The 26,934-nt window shown below is 37.3% G+C and overlaps 1 protein-coding gene across 2 annotated transcripts in view; it reads left to right on the top strand.

Moving 5' to 3' along the window:
- Window positions 1-26,934, top strand: part of GRID2 (glutamate ionotropic receptor delta type subunit 2) — a 1,382,318-nt gene that overhangs the window by 803,389 nt on the left and 551,995 nt on the right. For both annotated transcript variants that reach the window (XM_084785474.1, XM_084785473.1), the window contains exon 8: window positions 5,301-5,420. In XM_084785474.1, coding sequence (XP_084641600.1) covers window positions 5,301-5,420 — 120 coding nt within the window. The remainder of the gene's footprint in view (window positions 1-5,300; window positions 5,421-26,934) is intronic.

The following is a 26,934-nucleotide window of genomic DNA, read 5'->3' as shown; positions in this document are numbered from 1 at the left end:
CAATTCTACTAATGAGGACAGAACACACAAAGATTCCAGTAAAGAGATTCACATCACCCCTTAGAAGAGATCTGGGCCAGGTTACAGCCCAGGCAGATACATGCATACAGGCAGACACAACTGGCAGATCTCCAGAGCACTGAAAAGAAATGTGGAGATTGACAAAAGTAATGAGAAAGAAGAATCCTAAAAGAAAGAAAGATGATTCCTAGGCTTATGCCATGGGCAAGATGAGATATAGGTTATTTTGTTTGCAATGTTTCAAAACGTAAATCCTTTGAGAAATAAAAACATATTAGCTTTCTGTGTAAAAACAATATATCACTGAGTACGTACACACTGGAAGGATGGAAGGGAAATTTAGGAAGACAAGATGTAACATAGCTTGAACTATGAAATATCATTTTCATCAATACACAAACCTTTGCCATAGTAGTTTTCAAAAATGCTATATATGGCCTTGAAGATTGTCCTGTGTGTAAAGTACATGCTGTGCAAGCATGAAGCCCTGAGTTCAGATCCTCAGTACTCATATTAAAAGCCAAGCACAGTGACATGCTTCTATAATCACAACCTTGGAGAGGCAGAGATAAAAAACAAAATCTGTAGAGCTTGTGGGCCCATCAATATAGCACACTCAACTGATACATCCTGTCTCAAAAAATAGCGAGGAGTTGTATTGAGGAAAACATATGACATTGACTTTTGCTCTCCATATGCACAAGCATGACCCAGATACCTGTGTGTGTGTGTGTGTGTGTGTGTGTGTGTGTGTGTGTGTGTTCCCATTTATACCATTTGAATATGACTCTCAGAATTCAATTCATCAATGAGCATTCCACTTTCAGTCCATTTGACTTATAAAACAGTCAACAGATTTTAGTTTCATTCAAATTTTCATTTTAAAGCAATCCATTTAAATATATGTATGCTATATGAAACAAGCAGTATGCATGCATAGTTTAGAGAGAAAAAGAGGAAGGACAGAAACCTTTATCAGTCCGAACTCCTCAATGAATGTGCTGTAGTTGCTTCGTTTAAGGTGTGGCCAGGTTATCTGTTTGCTCTAAGTCTTAACTGTGAATGAAGATTTGGTGTCTGTGTAAGTTTATGTGCACAAGTCAGTGTTCTATGCTGATTCAAATCTTCTAAACATTTCACACAAACTAACTGAGTTTTGGGTCTATTTTGGAATTTTCATATCATTTCCGATGATATTTAAATTACTGTCTTAATTTGAGTTTCTATTACTGTGATGAAATGCCATGACTTAAGTAGCTTGGAAGAAAAGAGTTTATTTGGCGTACACTTCCATATCACTGTCCATCAGTGAAGGGAGTCAGAACAGGCACACAAACAGGGAGGGATCCTGGAGGCAGGAGTTGATGCAGAGGCCATGGAGGGTGTTGGTTTCTCAAGACTCTCAAGACAGTCAGCTTTCTTAGAGAACTCAGGACCAGGGCTGAGCTACCCCAGCCCCCAAAAAGCACTAATTAAGAACATGCCTTACCCTTTCCTATAGCCCTATCTTATGGAGGCATTTTCTCAACTGAGGTTCCTTCCTCTGAGATGACTTTAGCTCTGTCAAGTTGACCTTAAACTATCCAGCACAAGAAAATAGAGCTTTCTTTCTGTTGGACATATTTAGCCTCATAAACACACTAAAATGTAGTCAATCTTAGTAATCATTTTCTTAATCTCTTTTCCTCATTTTTTTTTACAGCCACAGGAAAACAGTAGACTTTTATCTATTTAGAAATTTATTATCTATAGCAACTCAATGTGGTTTTTGTTTGTTTGTTTTTGTTTAAGACAGGCTTTCACACCACTGGCCTTGAACTCCCGATCTTTCTGTCTCTGCCTCCCAAGTGCTAGATAGCTGTGTTGGCTTACTCAACCCTACCCCCATTCTTACTATCTTACGTTTTCACCGTTGCATTTGTCAAAATAAAGAAACCAACATCGGCTGAATTTTATAACTTAAAAGTGAAAGAAAGAAAGAAAGAAAGAAAGAAAGAAAGAAAGAAAGAAATTTATTATCCAATTTGTTATTCAAATTTTGTGATAAATGTTTCTCAATCTTTTACTTTTCCTTACTTTTTCTTCTTCTTTTTCCTCTCTATTTGTTGTTCATGGTATTTATGTATTATTTATTTACGTAGGATAAAATCCAAAGAACCACATTCAGTATTTTAAAAATAGCTTGAGCAGCAGTTAAGACAGTCAGCGTAAAGGATATGCAGGATGCTTCCATGCTGTTTGTTTTATCAATGACCCATTAGCTTATGTTGTTTAGATTCTGCTGTATCACCATGAGATTTATAAATACAACCATGCATACACAAAGATGATAGCCATTCATCACCACCAGCCAGAAAGGTTTTGCCAAGCTTTATTTTCAAGGTTAATCAGAAGATAGATGAAAAAAAAGAAAACAACTCAAAAGCACTGGAATCTTCAAAACAAAAAAAAATATCAGGGTAAATCTGGCTGAGATAACAAAGGATGTTGTTTAAAGGGCTTATTTGCCTAGAATGTTGACCTCCTGAGCATCCTAGACAACTTCCTGAGGGCAGAATCCTCTGATTATGCATGTCAAAAGCTCATTAATGATAGAGCAGAAAGAAGATAAATTACAAAGTCAAAAAGGTGAGCGAGGTAAGGCCGCAGCAAGCTAAGTGCAAGTCCCCTGATTTATGGGTTTTAAGCTTGTTTTCTGTAAATGCATTAAGTCACACAGTGGAAGCTGCTCCCTGCAGAGAAGGACTTGGCCCTGCACAGCCATTGCCTACTGACTGAGGAGACTAAGAGAGTAAAAGAGCGATGAGATGTTTAAAACCTTCTGGGGCTAGAGTTTTTCACAGAGCAATCCTAAGGGCATGCAATCCCTTCTCTTTTTCCAGAAGTCAGACAATAAGCTGCACTTCTCATGTAGTTAGGAGATGTTGTTGAGGTAGGTTGAGAACAAAAGCTTTTTGTTGTTGTGGTTCATTGAGAGAGGGTCTCATTATGTAGCCTTGGAATTCACTATGCAGACCATGCTGGCTACCAAATCACAGCTCTGCTGCCTTTGATCTCCCAGGAACTGGCATGAAAGGTATATACCACCTCTCTCAAACAGAAGCTTCTATGGGCCAGTGAAATGTCTCAGGACCTTACCACCAAGCTGGATGGCCTGAGTTCAGTTTCTGTAACTCACATGACAGAAGAGGAGAGCTGACTCCTACAGGTTACCTCTTGATATCCAAACATGCAATGTGATCTGACCTGTCCCAATGAATAAACAAGTATAATAAGTTTCCTAAAAAAAAAAAAATGGAAATTTTTAGAATGATACTAATTGTATAATTATGTATGCTATAATCATACATACGTTTCCAACTTGGAGATACCAGTGATGATGAGATCTACTCTATCATTTATTTTAAAATTGGAAGGGATATTGGATGTTCTGTGATATTATTACTGACCTCAAACATGATATAAAATTGAGTTGTACCAATCAGATGCATTCTCTATATAAATATAGAAGCAAGCAAGGGCACAGGCAAATGACAGAGGGGACGCAGCATAATGCACAGTTCCACAGGTTTATTCATCCCTTATTGGATTCACAAATTCTATCGCCAAGGACTCCTGACATCTACTTCTGGCCCTTACATACATGTACAAAAACACACACGCACACGCAGAGTAAGATAAATGAATTAAATCTTAAACTTTAATTGACAAGAAAGGTTATACTTGCATTGTATAGAATTAGAAAGTCTCTGAAAATAAGGGCTAGAACAACAGTTGGCAGGAATGGTGGGACCCGTAGTAGCTAAGCTCTCAACATAAGAAACACTCCTCTGTAACACTTAATTATTATAAGTGTAGCAGGAATAATACTCTGAGGTAAATGACTTATTGTCTGTTTATGAGATACAGAAATAGAGACAGAGAGAAGTTAAGCTAATTGGCTAGTTCTGCACAGCCATTATATTTCTATACCATTGGTGAAGTCTCTGCATGTCAATGCTAACTTATATAAAAAGGCATGTCAAATTCAACAGATTCATTTTTGATAAAACTAGATAATTTAAATTCCTAACTGAATCGAGGAAATAATAATGTAAAACATGGTTTGTTAATTATATTACTGTAAAAATGAAATAGATTGTTTATTGAAATTCATGCTAAAGCTTGGTCAACGGTAGTTTTCTGAAATTATTTTTATCAAGTTGGGATTCTGTGAGTGTCTGCATGGCAGAGATGAAGTGTAAGGTGGAGCAGACAGTGTAAAACCAGCCAAGAAAGACTAAAAATGGGGCTACAGGTTTAGACAAGTGTTACATGTTTAGGCATCACCACGGCAGAGGTGATAACTGGAGCAGTTCACAAACTGAGATGATTTGTTGTCAAAATAAATGTCATTACACAGCCAAAAATCTACCTAAAGGAAACACCAATCCTAAAGTGACTGTGAACATTGCAGTAAGTTTAAAATCGGAAGTAATGTGAAGGCCGATAGCTCAAAATGAGAAAGAAAGGTCAGCAAGTGGCAGGGATGACCCACATGGCTGTCTGTTGGAGATGTGAACATATGTGATGTTGAGGAAACAATAAAGCCTGAAAATTCCTAGAATGTCAAAACCAGCAAAAACAATTGAGAGCACAAAATATGTTCCAGCCCAGTTTACCTCTGCTTATATAATTTACCATATTTGTTAAATGTATTTTCTTATAGATAAACATTATACTGTACATATCAAAGGATGCAACTGATATTTTGAGATATATTTATAGATATAAACCATATTTCTTACCAAATAATTCAAAATCCTTTGGAAATAATATGCTTAATTATTGCTATTGTTTGGAAAATAAATTCACAGGAGAAAAAGAAACCTCAAATATTTTTAAGTAAAAAAATTTCTCTTGTAATTTTAGATCAAATTTGAGTGAAATTATCTCCAGAAGCTTCTTTTAGTTTCCTGGTCCTTGCTGTACTCTGTGCTTCACAAAACATAGTGGCCAGATCTTCCCTGTGGAGCTGGATCTCAGCTCTACCCATGGCCATTTTGAATAGTCATTGTCTCTTGGGCATAAATCTCTTTTTATGAGATTGAATTAAACCACTTGCAAGGGAACTTAATGAAACTCCTGGCTTTGTTGTGCATCTACGAAAAGTAGCCTATTAATAAGCATATTCAATTTTATTTTATGAATGCAAATAGAGTATTTATAACTTCTTATCGTGTGTTATTAATTATTCGGTTTATCTGAACTTTTAAATAAGTGTCTATTCCCTCATCTAGGGTGGAGTTAATGGATTAACTGGAGATCTAGAATTTGGCGAAAATGGAGGTAACCCTAATGTCCATTTCGAAATTCTTGGGACCAACTACGGAGAGGAACTTGGCAGAGGTGTCCGCAAAGTAAGCCTGGACTTGTTATATTTTTTTCTCTATCCTATTGTTTTGCCAAATAATTCTTTGCAGTGTTATCACAGTATCATTAAAGTGTGTTTGTCCTAAGAGAGAATGTGAGGAGGAATAAAGAAGAGAGGACACATCTTAGATAGACCGTTGTGGGCTTAGAGTATTCTAAGATATATAAAAAGGGTGGAAAAATGAATTAGATCCATACTTTAGGATAATATAAAAGAAGAATAAAATAACACTTGCCTAAGGGGATGGTATCACCTTTCATTCACTGTATTAATGCTTTTATGAAATAAGCCAAAGCAGAGCTGTTAGACTTTTAGTTTGTAACATGCACAAAGTCGGAATAAGTGTTTGAATGAGTTTAATATGGCAGTATTGAAAGTCAGCTGTAAAAAGTGACATTGTAGTAGAATTTTGTGTGTGGCCCGTAGTCGGGAGATTATACTTTATAGGAAATGATCCTTAGTATATTCCGCAGAACACATAATGGGGCAGCTAAGTACCAATAAGGGATGTTTGACAGAATGCCATGACTATAGCTCTCTCAAGGAGAAATACAAAAGCCCTTGGAGAAATGACTTTTCTGTACTTTGAACTTGCCATTTTAAAACAATTTTGTGGGGGGGAAAACTGCATGTTAGTTTGCATTCAGAGCTGACAGTTATAAAGGCATTCGTGTCTGAACTTGACTGTTCAGATTAACTGGTTCTGGATATATTTGACCACGTCCCCTGGATGGTGAGGCCTGGTGGCCCTCAGAGGAAGGATAGCAGGCTACCAAAAAGAGACTTGATACCCTATGAACATATACAGGGGGAGGAAACCCCCCTCAGTCACAGTCATAGGGGAGGGGAGTAATGGGAAAATGGGAGGGAGGGAGGAATGGGAGAATACAAGGGATGGGACAACAATATAGATGTAATATGAATAAATTAATAAAATATATTTAAAAAATAAATAAAAGGAGATGCAGAAAACACCCTCACTTGCTCCCTCAAATGCAATCCTGATCACAGGAGTCTGAATTTAATGTGACTATTGGGTCCTATTTTATATTATCACCTTATGAATCAGACCTTGCTAGTATTTAGTCTTGTAATCAGTCTTACATATTATCTTTCTAGCTTCTAGATTTCTACCTTGTTTACCTCATTCATACTTGCTTTGGCATGTAGTAAAAATTCATTAATTTACATTGCTGCTTTTTTTCTAACAATAATAAATGTAAAAAACAGTGCCACAATTTATTACATTGTTTTCATTTTAGGGTGCAAATATGAAGGCAGTTACAGTGTTCTTACATATATTTTTTGACTATGTACTTGTGCATATATTTTTGTGGGGGACAATAGAATTACAGGAAGGCCTTAAACATTACTGAGTAACATAAAACCCATCAAGTATGAGTAAGTTCTTGCTTTCACCTAATCTAAACACTCCAGATTTGTCAGATATGTAAGCATCTGTTAATGTCTCGACACAGTCATGTATCTTTATGGCCTCAGTTTAAATTCTCTGACTATAAAGCATTCTGCTTTCTACTTTTGACATCTCAGACTTCCCTTTGCCTTCATTGCTCTTTCAAGTTTTGTTCTTTGGCTGTTTGTTGTCTCTTTAGGAAGGTAGAGATGGATTTTGTTTTTTTAGAATTGATACTTGGACGTGTACAGAAACACATGTGAACACACTGAGGTTTTTATAGCATTCTTAACACATTTAAACTTGCTTTATTATGAACATATTTTTCTATGATTGTTGATGTTTATTCGTATTCAAAAATCACTCCCTACTCTGAATCATGTATCAGTCTGGCATCCTGCAAAGGTTTGTACAGTCCTGCCTTTTATGTATAATACTTTGCTTTATTATGAATATATTTTTCTGTGATTGTTAATGTTCATTCTTATTCAAAAATCACTCCCTTCTATGAATCATGGCTCAGTCCAGCATCCTGCAAAGGTTGGTACAGTTCTGCCTTTAATGCTCAGGTCTCTTGACTCCCCCACTGACTTATTTAAGAACTGTAATAAGGAAAGTATGGAATTCTATTCTTCAAGTTTTATTGTGTTTGCTATTGTTTTTAGAAATGATTTAAATGCATAGACCCTGCAATATTAAGTGTGTTTTGCACTTTGATAGTTGTGTTCACTAGTATAGTCACCTCCCAGATGGAAGTATAGGGTATTTTGTCATCCGGAGCACATGCCATTCTCATGACAGAAATCATGCTGGGTCTGACAGTTTCCGCACACAGAGGAGAATAATGTAACACACAGCCACACACACATTCTTCTCGCAATGTAACTTCATGGGGTATCCTCAATATGAGATAGAAAGATTTTGGAGGTTTATTTGGGAGATTTGTCATTTAATATATATTCTATAGCTAGAAAATTGTGTTTTAAGTTTCTTTTTCTGCTTATTGATGTGTTAAAATAACAATATTTTCATTGAATTTTTATATCCAGCCTTTTTGTTTGACTTTTTGACTCTTATAAATCATTCTTGTTCACTTACTGAAGAATATTTTATCACCTGACCTTAATGACAGTTTTTACCTCTTTTTTATAGTTTTGCAACTGTTGCATTTTTTCTTCTTTGAATTGCTGCTTTCAACATATTACTACAAGATATATTTTTATTTCTTAGCTTTGTTCAGGTTAATGAAGCCTCATCTATTTCTAGAACGTTTTAATTTCATATTTAATATAGACATAGATTTACATTTACTTAAACCACATCTTGCTTGTCTATTATTGTTACATTGATGATTGTGATTTGGGTTTTCTGAAGTTGTACCTTCTGAATTAAGCTACACATGTTAAGTGAGTATTCCAGAGCCTTGCACAGTATAAAAATGCATTAATCAGTTGCCGTTGATGGACAAATCTTAATGGATGACAGTGTCAGACATTTAAGGAACAAAAATGGAAAACAAATGAAAAGTGAAAAGGTTAACATGTTTTGCAGAAACTAAATTGCTTTGAGAAGATATAGAGAATATTTATAATGTAAATAAATTAAGCATATATGAATACTGTGATATAAAGTGATTTAAGAGGAAAAGTTGAGGACAGAACAAAGTAATGTTGAGTAATGGTTGATTTCATTATGAAAATGAAAGGACAGAATTGGATGCAAACGTAGCTGGTGTTGGTGTTCTTGACCCTAAGCAGGGTGGGCGTAGTTCCCCACACTGCAAATAGAAAGGGTGAGGAAAAACAAGCAAGTCCCTGTGCAATGTGGGTTCACTCGTGTTAGGAAACGAAGGCAATAGCTACCGAGTATGATGTGTTTTTCCTTTCAAATCAGAGATGCCATTATCCACTAAGAGGAAAAGATTCAAGACTATCAAAAAAAAAAAAAAAAAAAAAAACTTGGGGATTATGAGACTAGAGGCTTAAAGTGGCAAGCAGGAGGCCGAGGAGGAATTGTCAGGCGCGGCTGATGTCACATACACAGATTGAAAATTAGCAGTTTCAGTGCACAGTAACCTTGGTGGTATTTGTCAGCAGCCCTCTTCAGATTGAATGAGTTTGATTAAGGCAGGCTGGGTTCTTTTGTTTTGTTTTGTTTTTTCATCAGGTTGCTATCCTTTTGTTTTTGTTTTTTTTTTAAATAGCAATGAAGTACCCCAGGTGAGGTTAAAGGTAATGGTAAGACAGGACTGAGATGACAAAGCTTGATACCTATCCTAGGCGCAGTACCAGTGGAGGTGGAAAGAGCATTTCAGCAACAGAAACAACGTATGGCTTGAATGGCTTGGTCCTGGGCATGGTTCAAGCCTCTATCAGAACATGAGTGAACTGCATGAATGAGTCAGAACACTGTCTATGGGGATAGACTGTGCCAGAATAGGATTTTTGGGGTGTATTGATGCTTATGAAGCTAGCAAAAGAGGGCTACCAGCCTAACTTGGCCCTAGAAGACCTGCGTATTCCATAATGGTTTGAGGTCAGTGTGGTCAGTTTGGCCTGCTCAGAATTTAGTCTGTGCTCATTAACTAGCATTAAAGGAACAATAGCCTGAAGATGTCAAAGCATTTTCAAGTATATCAGATAGCCAGATAGCCGTGGGAACTGTTCAGATTTCTACGCTCTAGCTGCACAAATAGATTGAGTCTCTAAAAGCAAATACCGTATAGATGGTTGCTAAAAGGCGCTATAACCTTTATAAACTATTGACTCTAAGGCGCCTTTTATATGGTTGACAACCTCAAATTTTGTGAATCCAAATGCGGTGACACACATCTGTAATTGCAGCACTCAAAAGACAATTGAAAGTTTTAAGATTGTGCCTACTCAATAAAAAGACCCTGGCTCAAGAAAAAAATATTTTTCTCCTTGCTTAAAAACGTTTTACACATTCCTAATTTTATATTTTTTTTTACTTTAAAAGTTTGTATATTTGGTTAATGTATGTGTGCATGCATGTGGACATGCACGTATGCATGTGTGTGTGTGTGTGCATGTATACACACCTATACATATGACCAAGAGCACCATTTGATATCCTGACATATTTGTTTATAAAGCTTATATTCTCCCAGGAAATCACAATTTTAGCAAACTGTTGACTTAATAAATTCTAAATCTATGCTGTTTTAATATCACAATGAATTAATTGTGGATATGAAGTTGAGTTAATGTGTTCAGCTGTTCCTTCGTACAAGCGTTGGCAGAAGCAATGATGCTTTCAAAGGTGCAAGAACAGTCTCACCACCCAACAACAGCAGCGGGGATTTACTAGGTGTCTGCCCAGAATTAAAGGTCCAGTCTCTGTTACTCCATCCACGTCTCACACAGAGTAAATGCCTTTCTAACTGAGGAGCTGTCAAGTTGTCAGCGTTTGTTGTGCAGCCAGGGGCTGAATGTGCATGATGCCCACATCCTTATCGCCTTCAGCAGGGATCCTGTCAGATTTCATGAACCAGGCAGAGTGTGTCTGTGAGGATTTGACCACCGATTCACAATCCTAACTGTCGGATTGGTGTGCTGTGTTGGCATTATTCGAATGAAGACGCCGTTCTCCTGAGTTTGATGGGAATGTGAAAATGATGAAGTCTCACTGTTGCTAACCAAAATGAAGAGTTTTCTTTATTTTACATTTTCTATGCATTGTTTTCCTTGAAAGTAATATATTTAACTCAGACAATACCATATTCAAGGTGCACCATGGATCTCTGAACAAAATTGAAGTGAAACTCAAAGCTCCTTTTTGAGGTCATCGGGATTTTCTCTGGTGTTAACTCTGCAGTCATGCTGCTGTTCCCGCTGCTTATTCTCAACCCCGGTTTTCCAACAAAATAATTGCATCAGTAACACAGCACAAAGCAACCTAAAACTCAATTTATAGTAGAACTATGTTAAAAGGAAAGATTATTCTAAATTAAAACCTAATCAATGTGGTTTTTCCTTAGAAGAGGAAATCTACCACAGCTTTTGCTTATCAGAATTTTATTTGCTCCTTTTGCCAGAACCGCCCAAATTTCACTGTGAATGACTGAGCTTCAGAAATAGCCTATAACACTATGACCTCAAGGTCTTCAAACTTTATTACAAAAGGAAAATAAGGCCAGGAAAAGCGGGTTAAAGCTGATCCCACAGCCAATATTAACCAGACAGTGATGCTTAAAGCAGAAATTCTCAACCTTCCTAAGGCAGTTAAACCTTCCTTTAAGACAGTTCATGTTGTGGAGAATCGCAACCGTCCAATTATTTTCATTAGTACTTGACAACTGTAATTATTTCTGTTAAGATTTTTAGGGTAACTATGCAGGACCACCAAAGGGATCATGCCCCACAAGTTGGGAATCCCTGGTTTAGAGTCTTCATAGAGTGTTTTCTCATAAGCAGATGCAATGCAATGATGTGTCTAAGGTTTTGAGCTCTTAGGTGCAGTGGTTTATCTGAAAGATTTGAAATCTGACTTACATTCTTCTACACCAAATGTGCAAATAGAAGACTGACAGCTTTTCTTTATTTGAAAAACATTCTTTTCAAAGACACTATCATATAGATTATTGCTGGTACATTTTAAATTAGCTAATGTCATTTACTGTCCTATTTCAGAAAGATGAAAAAAGCTCCTTGGCTTTAAATGGCCAAGGACGAAACTTTTCTCTGGAATTGTTCAGCAGAGGCTACTCTGAAGCCAGACTCTCTAAAACATCCTCTTCTTTTTCATATTACTCTGTCTTATTCTTTCTTTTAGCAATTTTTGCAAACCAATATTATATGTATATTTGTACAAATGATCTTTGTGCATGTATTGATATGCAAATATAGATTTTTTATTTAGAGAGTCCTTTCCAATTCAATGAAGCCTTATGAGATCAAGAATATTTTTGTTGCTTGTTATATTGTCTACACATACACACACATATGTATACATATGTATATATATACATATATATGTGTGTATATATATATCACAGGTGCTACAGTGCTAAGTGAATATTTGCACAACAACATAAGAATCCATACAATTTCTGTCAAGCATGTATTTCTTTTAGCCAAGTGAAATTTAACAACTCACATAAATTACTTGTAAACATGATGAAATGTGAAGATGTGACTATATTATTTTCTTCTTTGGATCTTTATCACCTGTCAGAGTTAGATACAAGGTGACTAAAAAAATAGAGGCACTTTTGTATTTGTAGTTCATAGTTACTATCTAAATAGACTCGTAATGCAGTAGTTCAGAGGGGTAAGGTGCAAAACCTTATTTATTGGTGTGTGTGTGTGTGTGTGTGTGTGTGTGTGTGTGTGTTTGCTAAAGATCAAATCCAGGACCTTGTGCAGGCTAGGCAGTAGCTCTATCACAGAGATGCATCTCCAGACTTTACTGGCTTATTTTAAAAGTTAATTTATGTCTGGGAAAATGTTGTAAACCCAGTAGCCTCTTTTTCTGACATCATCCATTATATATAATTTATAATCACAATAAAATTTGATTTTATCACCTTTTATTGGATTAGAACCTCCAGAATTTTTTTGTATGATGAAATCACATGATTTCCAGGTAGCCTCATACTTTATGAAATTTCCATAGTGCCTTATACTGTAAAGAATAATAATCACTGGCATTACCTGGAAAGAGGAAGTTCAGTTGTCTTTGAAGTACAGCCTATGGAGGATCCTTTCTTCTTCTAAGATGCTCCATGTGCCATAGCTGGAGGGTACAAAACAGAGCTACATGTGCTGATGTCTAGGCTTCCTCTGGCTTTTCTTTTAGAAGAGTAATTTGCTCTTGCACGAACACTGCTTCTGTATTAGTGCATGTTTAGGTAAACAACATGTGCTGCCTCTTGAAGAGAGAGGCCGCCATCACTTACGGAGATTGGGATGATGGTGACGACGCTTCCAATAACAGAACAGAGATGCCTGACAGAGATGAATTGCAATGCCAGGTTTTGAGAGACAAAGAAAAATCTTTTCTGGAAGGGCTGAAATTTCAGAAACTCTAGAAATTTGCTTAATGTAGTGATCAACTTTGTAAAGGATGCCCATATTACTGACAAACACTATTTCTGAATGTCACTATTGAACCTTTTATGAAGAGATTATATTATGGTAGCCTGAATAAAAGCCATCTTCACCAATGAGAGTGGAAACCACCCTGTATATTGTTCCTTCCATGGAACTGAAAGATAGAGAAGTAACTAATTTGTCCCATGAGGGACCTGAGACAACCCCACATACCTTACCCAAACAAGTAGTCCCTATTCTCATGTCTCTGACCTCCAGCTGTGAGAAGTACACAGTTGCTCTCAGTTCTGAGACCTTGAACTAAGAAAAAGACTAATAGGCTTCTCAGGCCTTGGGGTGTAGATTGGCATTACATTCCACTTTCTGGCTCTCTAGCTTATAGGTGGCTGACCTTGGGCTTTTTCACATTTGTAATTGAATGAACCACTCCTGCATAAATATTTTATATAATATATATTTTTAAGTTTTGAATTATCTTATGTTCATTGGTATTTTATCTGCATAGTGTGTGTGTGTGTGTGTGTGTGTGTGTGTGTGTGTGTGTGCATTATATGCGTGCCTGGTGCCCACAGAGGCTAGAAAACAGTGTTTGATCTCTTGGGACTGAAGTTACAGACTGTTGTTAGTCACCATATGTGTACATATACATATATATGTATATATATATAATTATTCACAAAGAGGATTATTTATGTTATGATTTCTATGTAGGAAAAAATCATAATACATATATGGTATGGATTGTTTGTATATTTTTATGGAAAGAAACTATTACAAGGGGCTGGTGAGATGACTTAGCAGGTAAGTGCACCTGTTGATTTTGCAGAAGACCTTGGTTCAATTCCAGAATCCCTGTGGTGGCTCACAACCATCTGAAACTTTGGCTGCAAGGATTTAGATACCCTCTTCTGACTTCATTGTATACCAGGCGCACAGGTGGTGCACATATATTCATTCAGACAAAACACATACACACACAAAATAAATACATAATATGAGAAGGAACCAAATTGAGGCCATTTTGATTAAACTTTCCATTTTGAATAGTGGTCAAATAAAAGTTTAAGTTCCCAAGACTCCCCTTGGTAATTGATATACTGCTTGGTAAATTGAAACATGAATGCTAGGCAAGTCACCCTGCCACAGTTGAATAACTCAACCAATGGGAATAGGACAAGTGTACCACACAGGGAAATATCCCTTGGAAAGTTCCATATCCCTGAATTTTGATTGGTGAAAAAAATGTAACTGTAACTTGGGACAACTGTTTGTGTTTTTAAGCTTAAAAGTTCTGTAACACTCTGGTTCCAGGTTACAGTTTAGCTCTCAAGTCTGTTCTGCATCCCTGATTGATCAGCAGTGGCTTGATTACAATACATTTTTGTTTTCTGAAGTCACATACTATATATATATATATATATATATATATATATATATATATATATATATATATATGTGAATGTATAATCAAAACAGGGTTTCTCTGTGGCTATCCCGGATTCTCTTTGTAGACTAGGCTTGCCTCAAATAAATAAATAAATAAATAAATAAATAAATAAATAAATAAAAATTTTTGTGAGGAAAATAAACTATTTAAGAAAACTAGCTGCTATTGCTCTGCATAATGTGAGACATGCTCTGCTTATAGAGAGCCTCTTAGATCCTTTCAACATCTCTGGTCCATGGGCTGAGTGTTGGTTAGGTTGGGCTCAATACCATACGAGATACAGAAAGACTTAATTTCCTTCTTATTTCACTACATCACACACCCAGCATGGAACAGAATGACATCTCCTAATGCCGGACTTTGGAACACACATGGACACACACTACCAATAAAACTCTATGAAGTTCAAATTCATACATGTAATATAGTACTCACTCTCCAGTAAACTACTTCCTTCTTACCTTTGACCATAAACTGTAAATACTGTCCAGTAGTCTTTATGAGAAACAATGTTTCTGTGAAGATTGAAAAACTTTGAATCTGCAGAAGTGAGAAGAGTTGCTTATTCGGGCCTTTCCCATTGTTGTGATTGAATCCATTAAGTAGCAGGCATAGAAGCTTGTGTTAAAGGTCTGTCACAAAAGCATCTATGGTGGCTGTAAAGAGCTGAAAAGAAAATCACATACATATTTAAACTCTTAGCAGGCCCATGTATTACACTTTAACGTTTAAAACGTGGTAGGCTCAATAGAAACACAGCCTTGGGCATTGCCATTCTCCCACAGCCTCCTAGCGTTCGCACCCTTTGAATTGCTCTGCTGTCTGCTCAGGTATTTGACTGTATATATCTCTCTCATTTTCTCAGTCTCATCTGATTTCCTTAAAAGGATTAAAGGTTAGCGTTTTACAGGGCTGGATTTTATACAATGATAATGAGTAAAAACCTTGTACAGTCTTAGGCACAGAATCTAACACCATTTACCAGTAGAGCTCTGTAACCCATTTGTTTGGGATAAGAGTAGCATCTACCATTCAAAGTAATAGGATATCTGTACTGATGATGAAACCTTTAGTGGTGGTTATTAGCAATAGCTGCTTTACTTCTTTCTTTCTGTCTTCTTCCCCCCCCCCTTTTCAATAAGTATTATCATTTTTTAATCAGTATATCTGACCTACTGGTGCTAATATGACACCCACAATACTTGAATCTTAGTTAAAAAGTTATATGGTGACTGAGAAGTGAGTGATACTTTTTCCTCTGATTTTACTGGACGTTAAGGAGGCCTTGTTTTTCAGACTTTGGGGTAGCTTGAATGTATATTATTGTCCCTTTAAATTTTCTATCATTATTTTCTTTCTTCAGAAAAGACAGTAGATTGGAATAGAAACAAGCAACCCATATTCTTGCTGTTCCAGAGAACAAGACATTTGTTTTATGCTCTGACTACATATATGATGCTCTCTCTACTTCATATACAATAGAACTATGCTGTTCAGAATGTAGCTTGCATTTCCAAAAAGCCTATAGAGTTTCCTTCAATACTGTGACTTAATTGTGTGTATATCACAATAGCACTGTTTCTAAGGAAAGGATATTCAGAAGTACAAAGTGTATAAACACATAAATACTTTTCGTTGTGATTTAAAGTCCATAACCAAAATTAACATGAACAAATTCAATTTGAACAGTGGTAAGCGGTTTTGAAGAGGCAGAGTTCCCTCTTTACTCATGCCTTTGAAAGACATATAAATATGCAGCCTAGAAAAGGAGCATTGATTTCCAGCTATAGGGCAAGAAATAGAGTTTATTTCCTCTATTTTCATTGGCATTATGTATTAAGGGATAGCATATTTAATTTCTGAGGGGGGTTTAAGGTGAGGGAAGAAAATACTCATCAAAGCTTATTAGAAGTTGTCAATGATTATCAGAACTATTATACGATCTTCACTCTAAAACCATCTTGTATTCATAGACAGTTTTGAAGACCTGTTTTCTGAATGGGCACAGAGGTTATTTTATTGATACCCAGGTAGTATCTACAACACTAGACTATGCAGTGCGTTATGTTATTAGGAACAAGACCATGGTATTTTGACCATTTGAAGTTCTATCCAGTAAATATTTCAGATTTTAAAAGTTGAAAGTGACTTTACAGTATGAAAATTATATTATTAATTTTATTTTCCAGTATTGTGTTTGAATGCATATGACATGGGCTTGAGCAGGCATCAAAATTTTGAAAACTAAACAATTCTAAAACCAGTTTTTCAAGGTGACAATTTCAAGGTAGCAAATGTACTTATACAAAACCAAAGTCTTCATATTAAGATTTCATGTAGAATATATTATCTGTATTTATGCTAACCAGCTTACTTATACTGATCTGTACTCTGAGCCACACTGCATCTCCTGCCCTCCAGTCTAAGACATACTTGCTTACTGCAGCCACAAATATCATCATGAAAACTGTTGTTTTGACTTACCAGCATGTTTGCAGCATTTGTGAGTGCTTTTCTTCTTTAATTTATTTTTTATTGAAAATAGATTTTTTCATATAATATATTCTAATTATGGTTTCCCCACACCCAATTTTCTGACCTACCCACTTTCTCACCCACCCAAATTTATACCTTTGCTTCTTTCTTTCATTAGAATATAAACAAGAATCTAGAACAAGAATAATATAATAAAATTAAAAATTAAAAAACCAGAGCCAGGCATGGTGACTCATGCCTATAATCCCAGCACTTGGGGAGGCAAAGGCAGGCAGATCTCTATGAGGTTGGTGCTAGCCTGGTCTGCAAAGCAAGTCCAGGACAGCCAAGGCTACAAAGAAACTCTGTCTTGAAAAACACAAATAATAAATAAATGAATAAATAAATAAATGATAAAACAGATAAAATAAACCAGAAGAAACCAAAACAAACAGGAAAATAAAAAAGAAAAGAGCCAAAGAAAAACACAAGAAATACACAGATGCTTGTACTGAGAGACACATTATCACACAGAAAAACTACAAAGACAAAAACTATTAACATATAAGCAAAGATCGCTGCACTTAGGTGTGGTTTGTGTACCCAGTGAGACTCTGTTGGAGAAAACTAATTTTTCTTTAGCAGTTATCAATTGGAGATTGCTTCTGGATCAGGAATGGCAGCTTGTATCTACTTCCCCTCTCAGCACTGGGATCCCATTAGACTCAGACCTGTGCAGGCCTTGTGTATGTTGGACAGTCTCTGTGAGGGTGTCAGTTCCGTCCTTTCTAGAAGGCTTTATTACCTTGGTGTCTTCCATCTTTACTGGCTGTTACCGTTTTTTTCCCCTCCTTTTCTGCAGTTTCCTGAGCCCCAAGGAAAGGGATTCGATAATGAAGAAAACTCATTTAGGAAAGGGTACTCCCAGGTCTCTCACCCTCTGCACACTGTCCAGTTATGAGTCTCTGTGTTAGTTTCCATCTGCTGAAGAAGGAAGCTTCTCTGATGATGGTTGAGTCAGATATTAATTATGAACATAGCAGACTGTTGTTCTGAGCCACTTTATTGCCAAATTCCTTTAGTAGAACAGGAATATTTGGCTTTCTCATAGGAGCAAGGTCTAGAGGATATATAGTCTCAAGTTCTTGCCCACTTGGGCAGTCCAGGAGTGGGTTCCATCTCATGATGTGGGCCTGAATTCCCATCAGATAATGGTTGCTTACAACCACAACCTTTATGCCATAATTGTACCAGTGCATCTTGTAGGCAATTCACCATAAAACTGCACATGCATTGTGTAAATAATATTACTAATTTGTACTAGAAGCTGGTGTTGTTTAGACCTACTCCCAATATGAGATAAAGATACTACTTAAGTAATTGGTAGCACCTTATCAATTATAGGAATTCAGATACAATGAAGGGTCTTTATGTTCTCTGGTAGTAATTTTGATTTTTAAAATTCAGTAAATATATTTTCCAGTTTATTAAATTGTATTTTCATAGCAAAGTAGAATTTCTGTAGTTCTTTTTTCATAGTCAAGTGTGAAAAGTAAATCATATTTTAGCATAATTCAACAAGCAACTTGGATTAATGTGGACCACTCTTTGAAATGTGTAATTAATAAAATGTGTAAAAATAAAATCTTGCCTGAGTCTAATCATCATGGTAAGTGACTGGGTCCTCCTGATGAGAAGGGCTCTCATCTCTCAGCCACTTGTGAAGCCTTATTCAGTCGGAAGCTGCAGAAGGTTGTAATACCCAGCCGTACCTGAATAAAAGAAGTTCTGTGCTTTAAATGCAAATGTATTGGAAACGCTTTGCCAGGGAATTTCTTCTTTTTTACTCCTTCAAGGTTGATATGATTCGTATCCTGGCCTGAGATGAGAAACCATTCAGTCTCAGGCTCAGACATTTTCAGAGTGGCTGATTGTAGTCATTCCGAGCAATGACACGATTTGAATAAGTACACTTCCATTAAGCAGGAGACAATTTTTGTTCAGGACTATGGAAAATTGTCATACTCCTTCCTCTCATGGAGAACACATTATATTGATGTATAATTTTCCTTGCAAAGAAAATTGGTAAGTGTACAATTATTTTTAGGAGAAACACGGCATTTGTAATGTAGGGATGGGTTCTCATTCTAAGTGACTTTTTATGGAAAACCATAGAATAATTTCTATTTTGCCTTCTTTGCTTTTCTGTAATTTTACCAGTTTCTGTTTCCTAGACATCATCTGTTTTCTGTTCAACTAGTTTTAGAGAAATTGATCATAGAATTTCTACTGCATTTTTAAATTTTATTATCTTACAGGGTAGATCTGCATTTAAAAATACAGAAACATATAAAAGTGCCTCTTAATAGATAATGTTCTTAACTTACCCCTACCGTTTGAGGGGAGCCCAAAATTAGAGACAAAGTAGCAAAGTGTGATGGGACATCTTTGTATGGAGCACTGAGTTTAGAGAACTTAATGAGTTGACTGGGAAACCTTTAGTTTGTTAGAAGGATGAAAGCTCAAATACTAGATAAATGACGTCCCACATGGCTGTGGCTTCTCTTTCACACAGTGATACACAAATGAATCTCTGTACATATTTTTCTTTCATTGAAGGCGCAGAATCCTTCTCCAAATGTAGTTATAGGCATAGTTTTATCATATTTATATACAAATTTAAAAACCAGTCAGACATTGTATGAGTTATGTTTATTGTGTGCCCCGGCATGAAGGGCAAACAATATCCTGACATTCCTTTGGCTCTTATTTCTTAACAGTAGCTTAGCATACTGTGTAGATGGCAAAATTCATTCAAAATAGCAGATTCTGTTTCATGCTTTCATGTTGGAATTATAATCTCCTGAAACATGTGACTTGACTTGGACAGATGCTTACTTTTGGTACATGTGGATAAACAGGAAATATGAATGTTACTATGGAAGGTACAAGCGATTTAAGATTTTCCAATTAGATTCAAAAATAAATAGGAAGTAGAGAAATCCCCTTTTGGAATTTGTAAAATGCACAGGACATGTTGCCTCAGGTCATTTAAGCTTCAGTTCTTGTGGCATCCACCGCAGAGGTCACATTAAAGTTAAGATGGGTCCAAGAAGCTAACAAAGTTTTGTGTGCCCAATTAGTTGTGGCAAATAGATCATTAACAGCAAAGGATTCCGTAGCGATGGCAGTGACACAGGTGTCCTTCAATGAGATGAAATGGCACTGTGTTTGTGGAAGGCCTCCAGTAAAAAGAAAACCCACATTGTATTGATTAGTCTCTTGATAATAGCTGTAAGGAAAAAATAATGCTTCGGAAGCATTTTAACTATCATAATGTACATAATACTAATTTAAAAACCATTGAGACTCAGACGGTCACAGTGGCCTATGCCTATAATCCCAGGGAGGCAGAGGTGAGAGGATTCTACTAAGGTCAGCTGCTCTAGAAAGCAAGTCCAGAACAGTCAAGGCTACACAGAAAAGCCCTGTCTCAAAAAGCCAAAACCAACCAACCAACCAACCAAGAACAACAGCAAAAACCCACAAAAAACTAGAAACATCGAGACTCAGTGCATAGAAGGAATTTAAATCTGTAGGAGGACAATAGAAAATACATATCTTATCCTTGCTATCAAGTAAGAATTCTACTACTATTAACCATTTACCAAAAATAAATGCTAAAAGTGTACTGTATGGTAGCTGTTTATGTCTGTCATTAATTTTATGACATTTTGTGAATTATATTTCTTGCATTATTTAAGGAAAGCATGTTTTGCTATTTTCCTCTTCTCCAAGCTATGTCTTACTTTAGGAGGACAAAAAACGAGTCAGTCTTTATTTTCATTGCTAGAAAGTGGATAAACAATATAAAAAGTTTAATTGTTACATGTAGGTATAGAATGTTTGCATTCAGTGATAGCTCTATTATAATTAATTTCAAGTCACTCGTCACTCTTTTCTCCACTTTATTTAATCGCCTTCCAGCCTGATCCCAGCCCCCTTCCTCCTCTCCTACCAGGTCCACCTTCGTGCATTCTCTTCCTCACTTCCCGCCCCCCTCCTTCTTCTCAGAGAAAGGGAGGCCCCCCAAGGGTTACCAACCTACCATGGCATCTCAAGTTGAAGCAGGAATAAACATACCCTCTCTCACTGAGGACAGACTAGACTAGGTAGCTCACCAAGGGGAAAAGGATACAAAGGAAGACAGCAGAGCCCGAGATAGCTCTTACTCCCACTGTTAAGGGTCCCACATATCGACCAAGCTGCACAACTGCTACATATATGTAGGGGTTCTAGGTCCAGCCTGTGCATTCTCTTCGGTTGGTGGTTCAGTCCCTGTGTACCTCCATGGCCCCAGGTTATTTTACTTTGTAGGTTTTCTTTCGATGTCCTTGATCGCTCCAGCTCCGTCTGTCTTTCTTCCCACTCTTCCACAAGACTCCTCAAGTTTGGCCTACTGTTTGGCAGTGGGTCTCTGCATCTGTTTCCATCAGCTGCTGGACGAAGCCTCTCAGAAGACAGTTATTTTAGGCTTTTGTCTTCAAGAAGAGCATAGCTTCATTAATAGTGACAAGGGTTAGCTCTCTCCCATGGGGTGGGTCCCAATCGGGCCAGTCATTGGTTTTCTATTCCCTCAATCTCTGATCCATCGTTACTCTTACACTTTTTGTAGGGGAGACAAATTTTGGGTCGAAGGTTTTTATAGATAGTTTGGTGCCCCCTTCCCTTTACTTGACATCCCACCTGGTTACAGGAGGTGGCAACTCCAGGGTCTTTAACACCTGCTGCTAAAAGTCACAACTAAGGTCACCCCCATAGACTCCCAGGAGCCTGTGTGCCCCAGAAATGTCCCCCACCAATTTCTATTCTCTCTCCCTGTTCTCCCCCCAGCCCATCCCTGACTCCATCCCCTCTCTCTCACACACTTGATCCCCACTTCTGTTACCTTCCAAACAGTTCACACTTCTAAAAAACTATTTTACTCATAAAAGACTGTACTTCATGATGAAACACAATCAAACAGTGACTTTCTTTACTGTTATCAAAAGGACAAATAAATGACCTCAGATAATAAAGTAAACTGGACATAGATAAATGCCAAATGTTTCTCTGGTAATAAGAAAATAAAATTCCTATGATAAAACTTTACAGGTACTTCCTCTTTTTTTTTTTTTTTTTTTTTTTTTTGGTTTTTTTGAGACAGGGTTTCTCTGTGTAGCCTTGGCTGTCCTGGACTCGCTTTGTAGACCAGGCTGGCCTCGAACTCACAGCGATCCGCCTGCCTCTGCCTCCCGAGTGCTGGGATTAAAAGCGTGCGCCACCACGCCCGGCCACAGGTACTTCTTAAAAGATATTAGCTAAAAAGAAAAACTAAAAACTTCAGCTGATGAAAGGTCAAAGGAGGAAAGAATGCTAGAATTTGCTAATATTATTTATGATAGTTACTAAAGTGGTTTAAAAAACTGTGTTATAAAGGAAACTCACAAGGGAATTAAAGATCTTTAGGTTAAAGAGTAGATAATAACAATGTGATTTTTATGTATCTAATGACAAAAATAGTAAAAAGCTAAAGGCAATTATACATTTAATGGCAAACATACAGATAAAAAAAAAAAAGCTATGGCGTGTGCAAGTCTCTCTCAGTGCCTAAAGGTACAATCTGAAAAGCAGAGTAGCTCTTCCTGCCACATGGGTCTGCTGAACATGAAAACCTACTCTGAGCTAAGTGCAGTTGCCTGTGGACCACATCTGTGCAAATCATATAAACCCAGCGCTGGCCTCTCTAGTTGTAACTGACCCCTGTAGCTAGTGCATTTTTCTCTTATCAGAACGTGAGTGTGTGGAATGAGGTGGTAGGAAAGTCCAGTCACTGGAGTCTACTGGAAGAAGCTGGCAATGGCTCAAGAGTCTGGCTGAGAAGTGATGTGCAGGCTCCTTACCCTTAAGGCAATGATGCCAGAAAAGATAAAGCCCCAGAGAATGAGAGAGAGAAAAAAAAAAGTCCAAAGTAGAAGAGTTAAATAGACATGCTTGCATACTTTCTCCTTTCACCCCAAGCAGGTCTCAGTTACAGTCTTAAATTATAAATACTTCATCAACTAATATTCTATAAATAAAGGAAAACAATAATGATAGACTACATGGAAAAGAAAACTAATTTGCTTTGTCTAACAACCTTATATTTCTGTAAGGAACTGACCTCATAGAATGCATATATTCTGTAGCACTTGATATGAACTAAAAAACAAGGAGAGAATGTGTGTTTTCCCAGTTTCTTTGGTAGGGTGGTTTGCACCCTCATAACATGAGGACTGAGTTATCAGCAATGTCCATTTGACTTCTAGAGAGACTGAGAGAACGTCTTAACTGCTCAGTTCAGAAGGTGGGGACTCAGCAGTTCCCGGCTGGTGCTGGAGCTGGAAGATTCTTGGATAGTCACTGGTCTTCAGTTCACCTTGAAAGGCCTCATAAGATGGATTCTCATGTTATCCGAGGAGAGCATTGGCAGCGAGTGACATATTCATTAGCAAAAAGCAAAGGCAGGGAGCCAGCAGCACTGCCTTTCCCTCGGACCTTTCCATAAGTGGCGATTGTCAGAAGGTGAGGCCCATTCAAGGAGAGTTTCCTCCTCTGTTAATCCTTTCCTAGAAATGCTCGTGCAGACCAACCATCCACCATTTCTCTTCCTCAATGCCCAATCCAATCAGCTTGACAATCAAGATTATTAATGATCTGTTACCGACCCTTGCAGGAGAAAGACTCTGAACTGTAAAGGGATTTAAGTATCATTGGATCATCAATTAATGATAGTTGCTTTAATGATTAAAAATAAGATAATAAGATACTAGGCAGCCTCATATTATATGAGTTTTATTAAGTGAGCACGGGGAGAGAAGGAACGGGCGGAGGAGGGGTACCCTAGAGATAGAGACAGAAAGACAGAGAGATAGGGAGAGAGAGGAAGAGGGAAGTAAGACAGGGAGGCGGCAAGTAGGTCTGCCTTTTATATACTGGGCAGGACCACGCCCCCATGGCAGGTAGGCAGTGATATCACAGGTAGACGGACTGAAGACTAACAGTTGCTATATGCGCGAAGTGTCGGTAAATCAGAGTGAGGCACCAAAGGAGAGAAAAGTTAATCTCTCACTAACTAGAATTCCAGGCTGCACAAGAAGAAACATCTACAGCTTTAAAACATGAAAAAAAATCTTGATTTTGAAAAATCGCTTCAGTTAAATACATACGTTAAATCTCATCAAAGACACACTTCAAATGTATACATTTAAGCCTTGGCAATGATACTTTACTGAAGAAATGTGGAAACATACACGGCAGAAATAAATTCAATGTCCATGACTATGAAAGCTATTGAATTTTTAAGTAAAGTGATTCCCAGGGCATGTTTAAACAAGGGGGTATGGTAACAAGGGGGGCCAGTCATGTCCAACCCTGTACATCGCAGGAAATGTGGCTGTAATGGTCACATAATGAGATGCCATATCTATATTTTCCTAACTCCTTCAGGAACAGGACTTAGAATAAGTACCCCTTTTAGTATCCAGGCTCCTGAGATGGCTGCTTTCTCAGCCTTTTAAAGAATATATTTAATACGAAGTGTTTGAATTAAGCCAGTTTTCCACTACTATAATACAATAACTGTGATACTAAACTTACAAAGAAGAAAAGTTAATTTGGTTGGTAGTTGGTGGCATTCGATCTTATTGCTTTTCAACAAAGAGAAAATAGGTGATCATGGTCTGAGTGTGGGGATCCTAACTCTGGGAAAGGGGGATGAGTGGCAGCAGAGGCCACACAGGACCCTGGGCATCAGACTCTGGGGACCAGGCTGAAGGTACAGATCTAACTTTATTCTCTGTGTAAGCCTTTATATGATAGAAGGGGACAATCAGACCACCCCATGCCAGCCTCAAGCACCAACAGCAATCAATCAGGTTGATGTCGCTATAAGGAAACGGAGGCAGGGGCGAGTCTTTTTATAATTAAGTTGCCATTCTGAATGCATGGTTTGACTAGCATTCTGATGAGGTATAAATCTGAAGTTTATTACAAAATCAACTTTACTTTGGGAACAAAGTTTCTTTTATATTCTAATTTACTTTTTAAAAGTTTTGATAAAACCTCTATGAAAGGTACTCATACAATTTATTATATATCAAATTGTAAAAATGTGAACATCTATTTAAAAAACAAAATAACACAATATAGAATATTTTGAAATAAAAGTACTCTTTTATTAGAAGTTAAAGAGTGGCAGCTTGTGCACAGCACTGCCTTAAAACAATGCAGGTAAATCTGAGACATTAGAAACAAAAATACAGAATCTACTCCTCCTCCTCCTCAAGCAGCTGGCTATGTCATGCTGTGGCCTCTGTTAACTGCCAAAGGATGAGAACATGAATCCAGTATTCTATATCCTAGTGGTCAGCTAATGAACAGGAGTGTCTGGCTGTCTCAGAGACCCTCCCGCTGCCCCAACTGCACATCAGCTGAATGCTTTCTGCCTCACTCTTGGTAGGGATGGCCTTTGAAATCCTCCACTTTATCAATACTGTAACGCAGTCTGCTTGGCATCTGAAATATCTCTACAGGAACTTTTTGTTCAAATCATTGGTCCTGAGATAGAGTCATTGTTATGGCAGGCTGTGAAACCTTTAGCAGGTGGGTCCTACCTGGACAAAATGTGTTACTAGGGCTGGCCCTTGAAAACTATAGCCCAGATCTACATCCCACCACTATGGTTCTGTGACGCCTGCTTCATTCAGAGATGAACAAGAAGCCTCACACTCCTGCTATTTTGCTTTCGCCCCCAACATGGACTGTGCTGTCACCTACCAGTCAAAAGAGATAGTTCTTTAGAGTTGCTTCTTCTCAGGTCATACTGATGAGAAAATGAGTATCAGTGGGATTGTAGGAAGTGTACTGCAGAGATCTTACCTAGTCTAAGTCTACCTTACCTACCTAGGTCTTACCTACCTGAGTCTAAGTTGTTACGGGTTGCATTGTTGGCTATACAGGAGGCCAGTGGTGGCTGCGGAGGCTAACAACAGTGCTTTGTAGCCTGAAGCTCTCTTTCTTGACACTAATGGATGACTAGGTCTGCAGTGGATGTCCCCTTTGCCCTATTGCACTAACATGCAGAGGATTCTTAGAGATACTAAAAGTATTGCTGACTCTGTGGCAGCCTGTGTACAATGGAGCGGAGATATCCTGGAAATATTTTAGGTTTTGTGGTGCGTACTTCCTTCGTTGTTTGTGTCACGTGTATGGATGCATGAAAACACATTTTTATTTTTGTAATTCTTTACAATGGATTCTTTAGTTCCCAATCCAAAAATCCAACACAAACATTAGCAACAACAACAAGAAAAACAAAGGAACATACAAACAAAAACTGCAAGCAAAACAAAACAAAAATAAGGAAACAAAAAGCTAAAGCAGAAATTTGTACTTGGTCAACTTGGATCCTACATATCTTGTTTCTAGTTCCTTCCACAGAGACTTTTGGGTGAATATAATCTACATTAAAAAATATAAAGACAAATAGTAGAGAATTATCAAATAAATGACAGAGCAGAACAAATCAATACTTAATAAAGAAGAAATAAGAAACCAAATATTAAAGTATGCTAAAGCCATATATCATGTTTACAATACTGAAGTTTAAGATTTTGGTTCCAGTCCCTTAGAGTTCTCCCCACCTTCCGTCGGCTGTGTAGGCTTTCTCACCAGGCACAGCTTTCTCAGCATCTCTTTTTGTGGCAGTATCCACAGAAAGCTTCCCTTCCCCTCTAAAGCTCCAAGTTGATTCAAAATACAAATATAAAATATCTTGAAATTGGATATCCTCAAACTACTACATACATTAATTCCCCAGGAGGATTTATAGGTTAACCAATCTACATATTTGTTTTTAAAAAACTTAGGAAATAAAAAGAGTAATTATTCATAATTTTCTTTTTTTTCCTTTTTTTCTCCTTTATTAATTTATTCTTGTTACATCTCAATGGTTATCCCATCCCTTGTATCCTCCCATTCTTCCCTCCCTCCCATTTTCCCCTTAATCCCC

The sequence above is a fragment of the Acomys minous genome (assembly GCF_964271855.1).
Source record: "Acomys minous genome assembly, chromosome: 6".
Lineage (NCBI taxonomy): Eukaryota > Metazoa > Chordata > Mammalia > Rodentia > Muridae > Acomys > Acomys minous.
The sequence above is the reverse complement of the archived record's forward strand: the minus strand, read 5'-3'. Positions and strand labels throughout refer to the sequence as shown.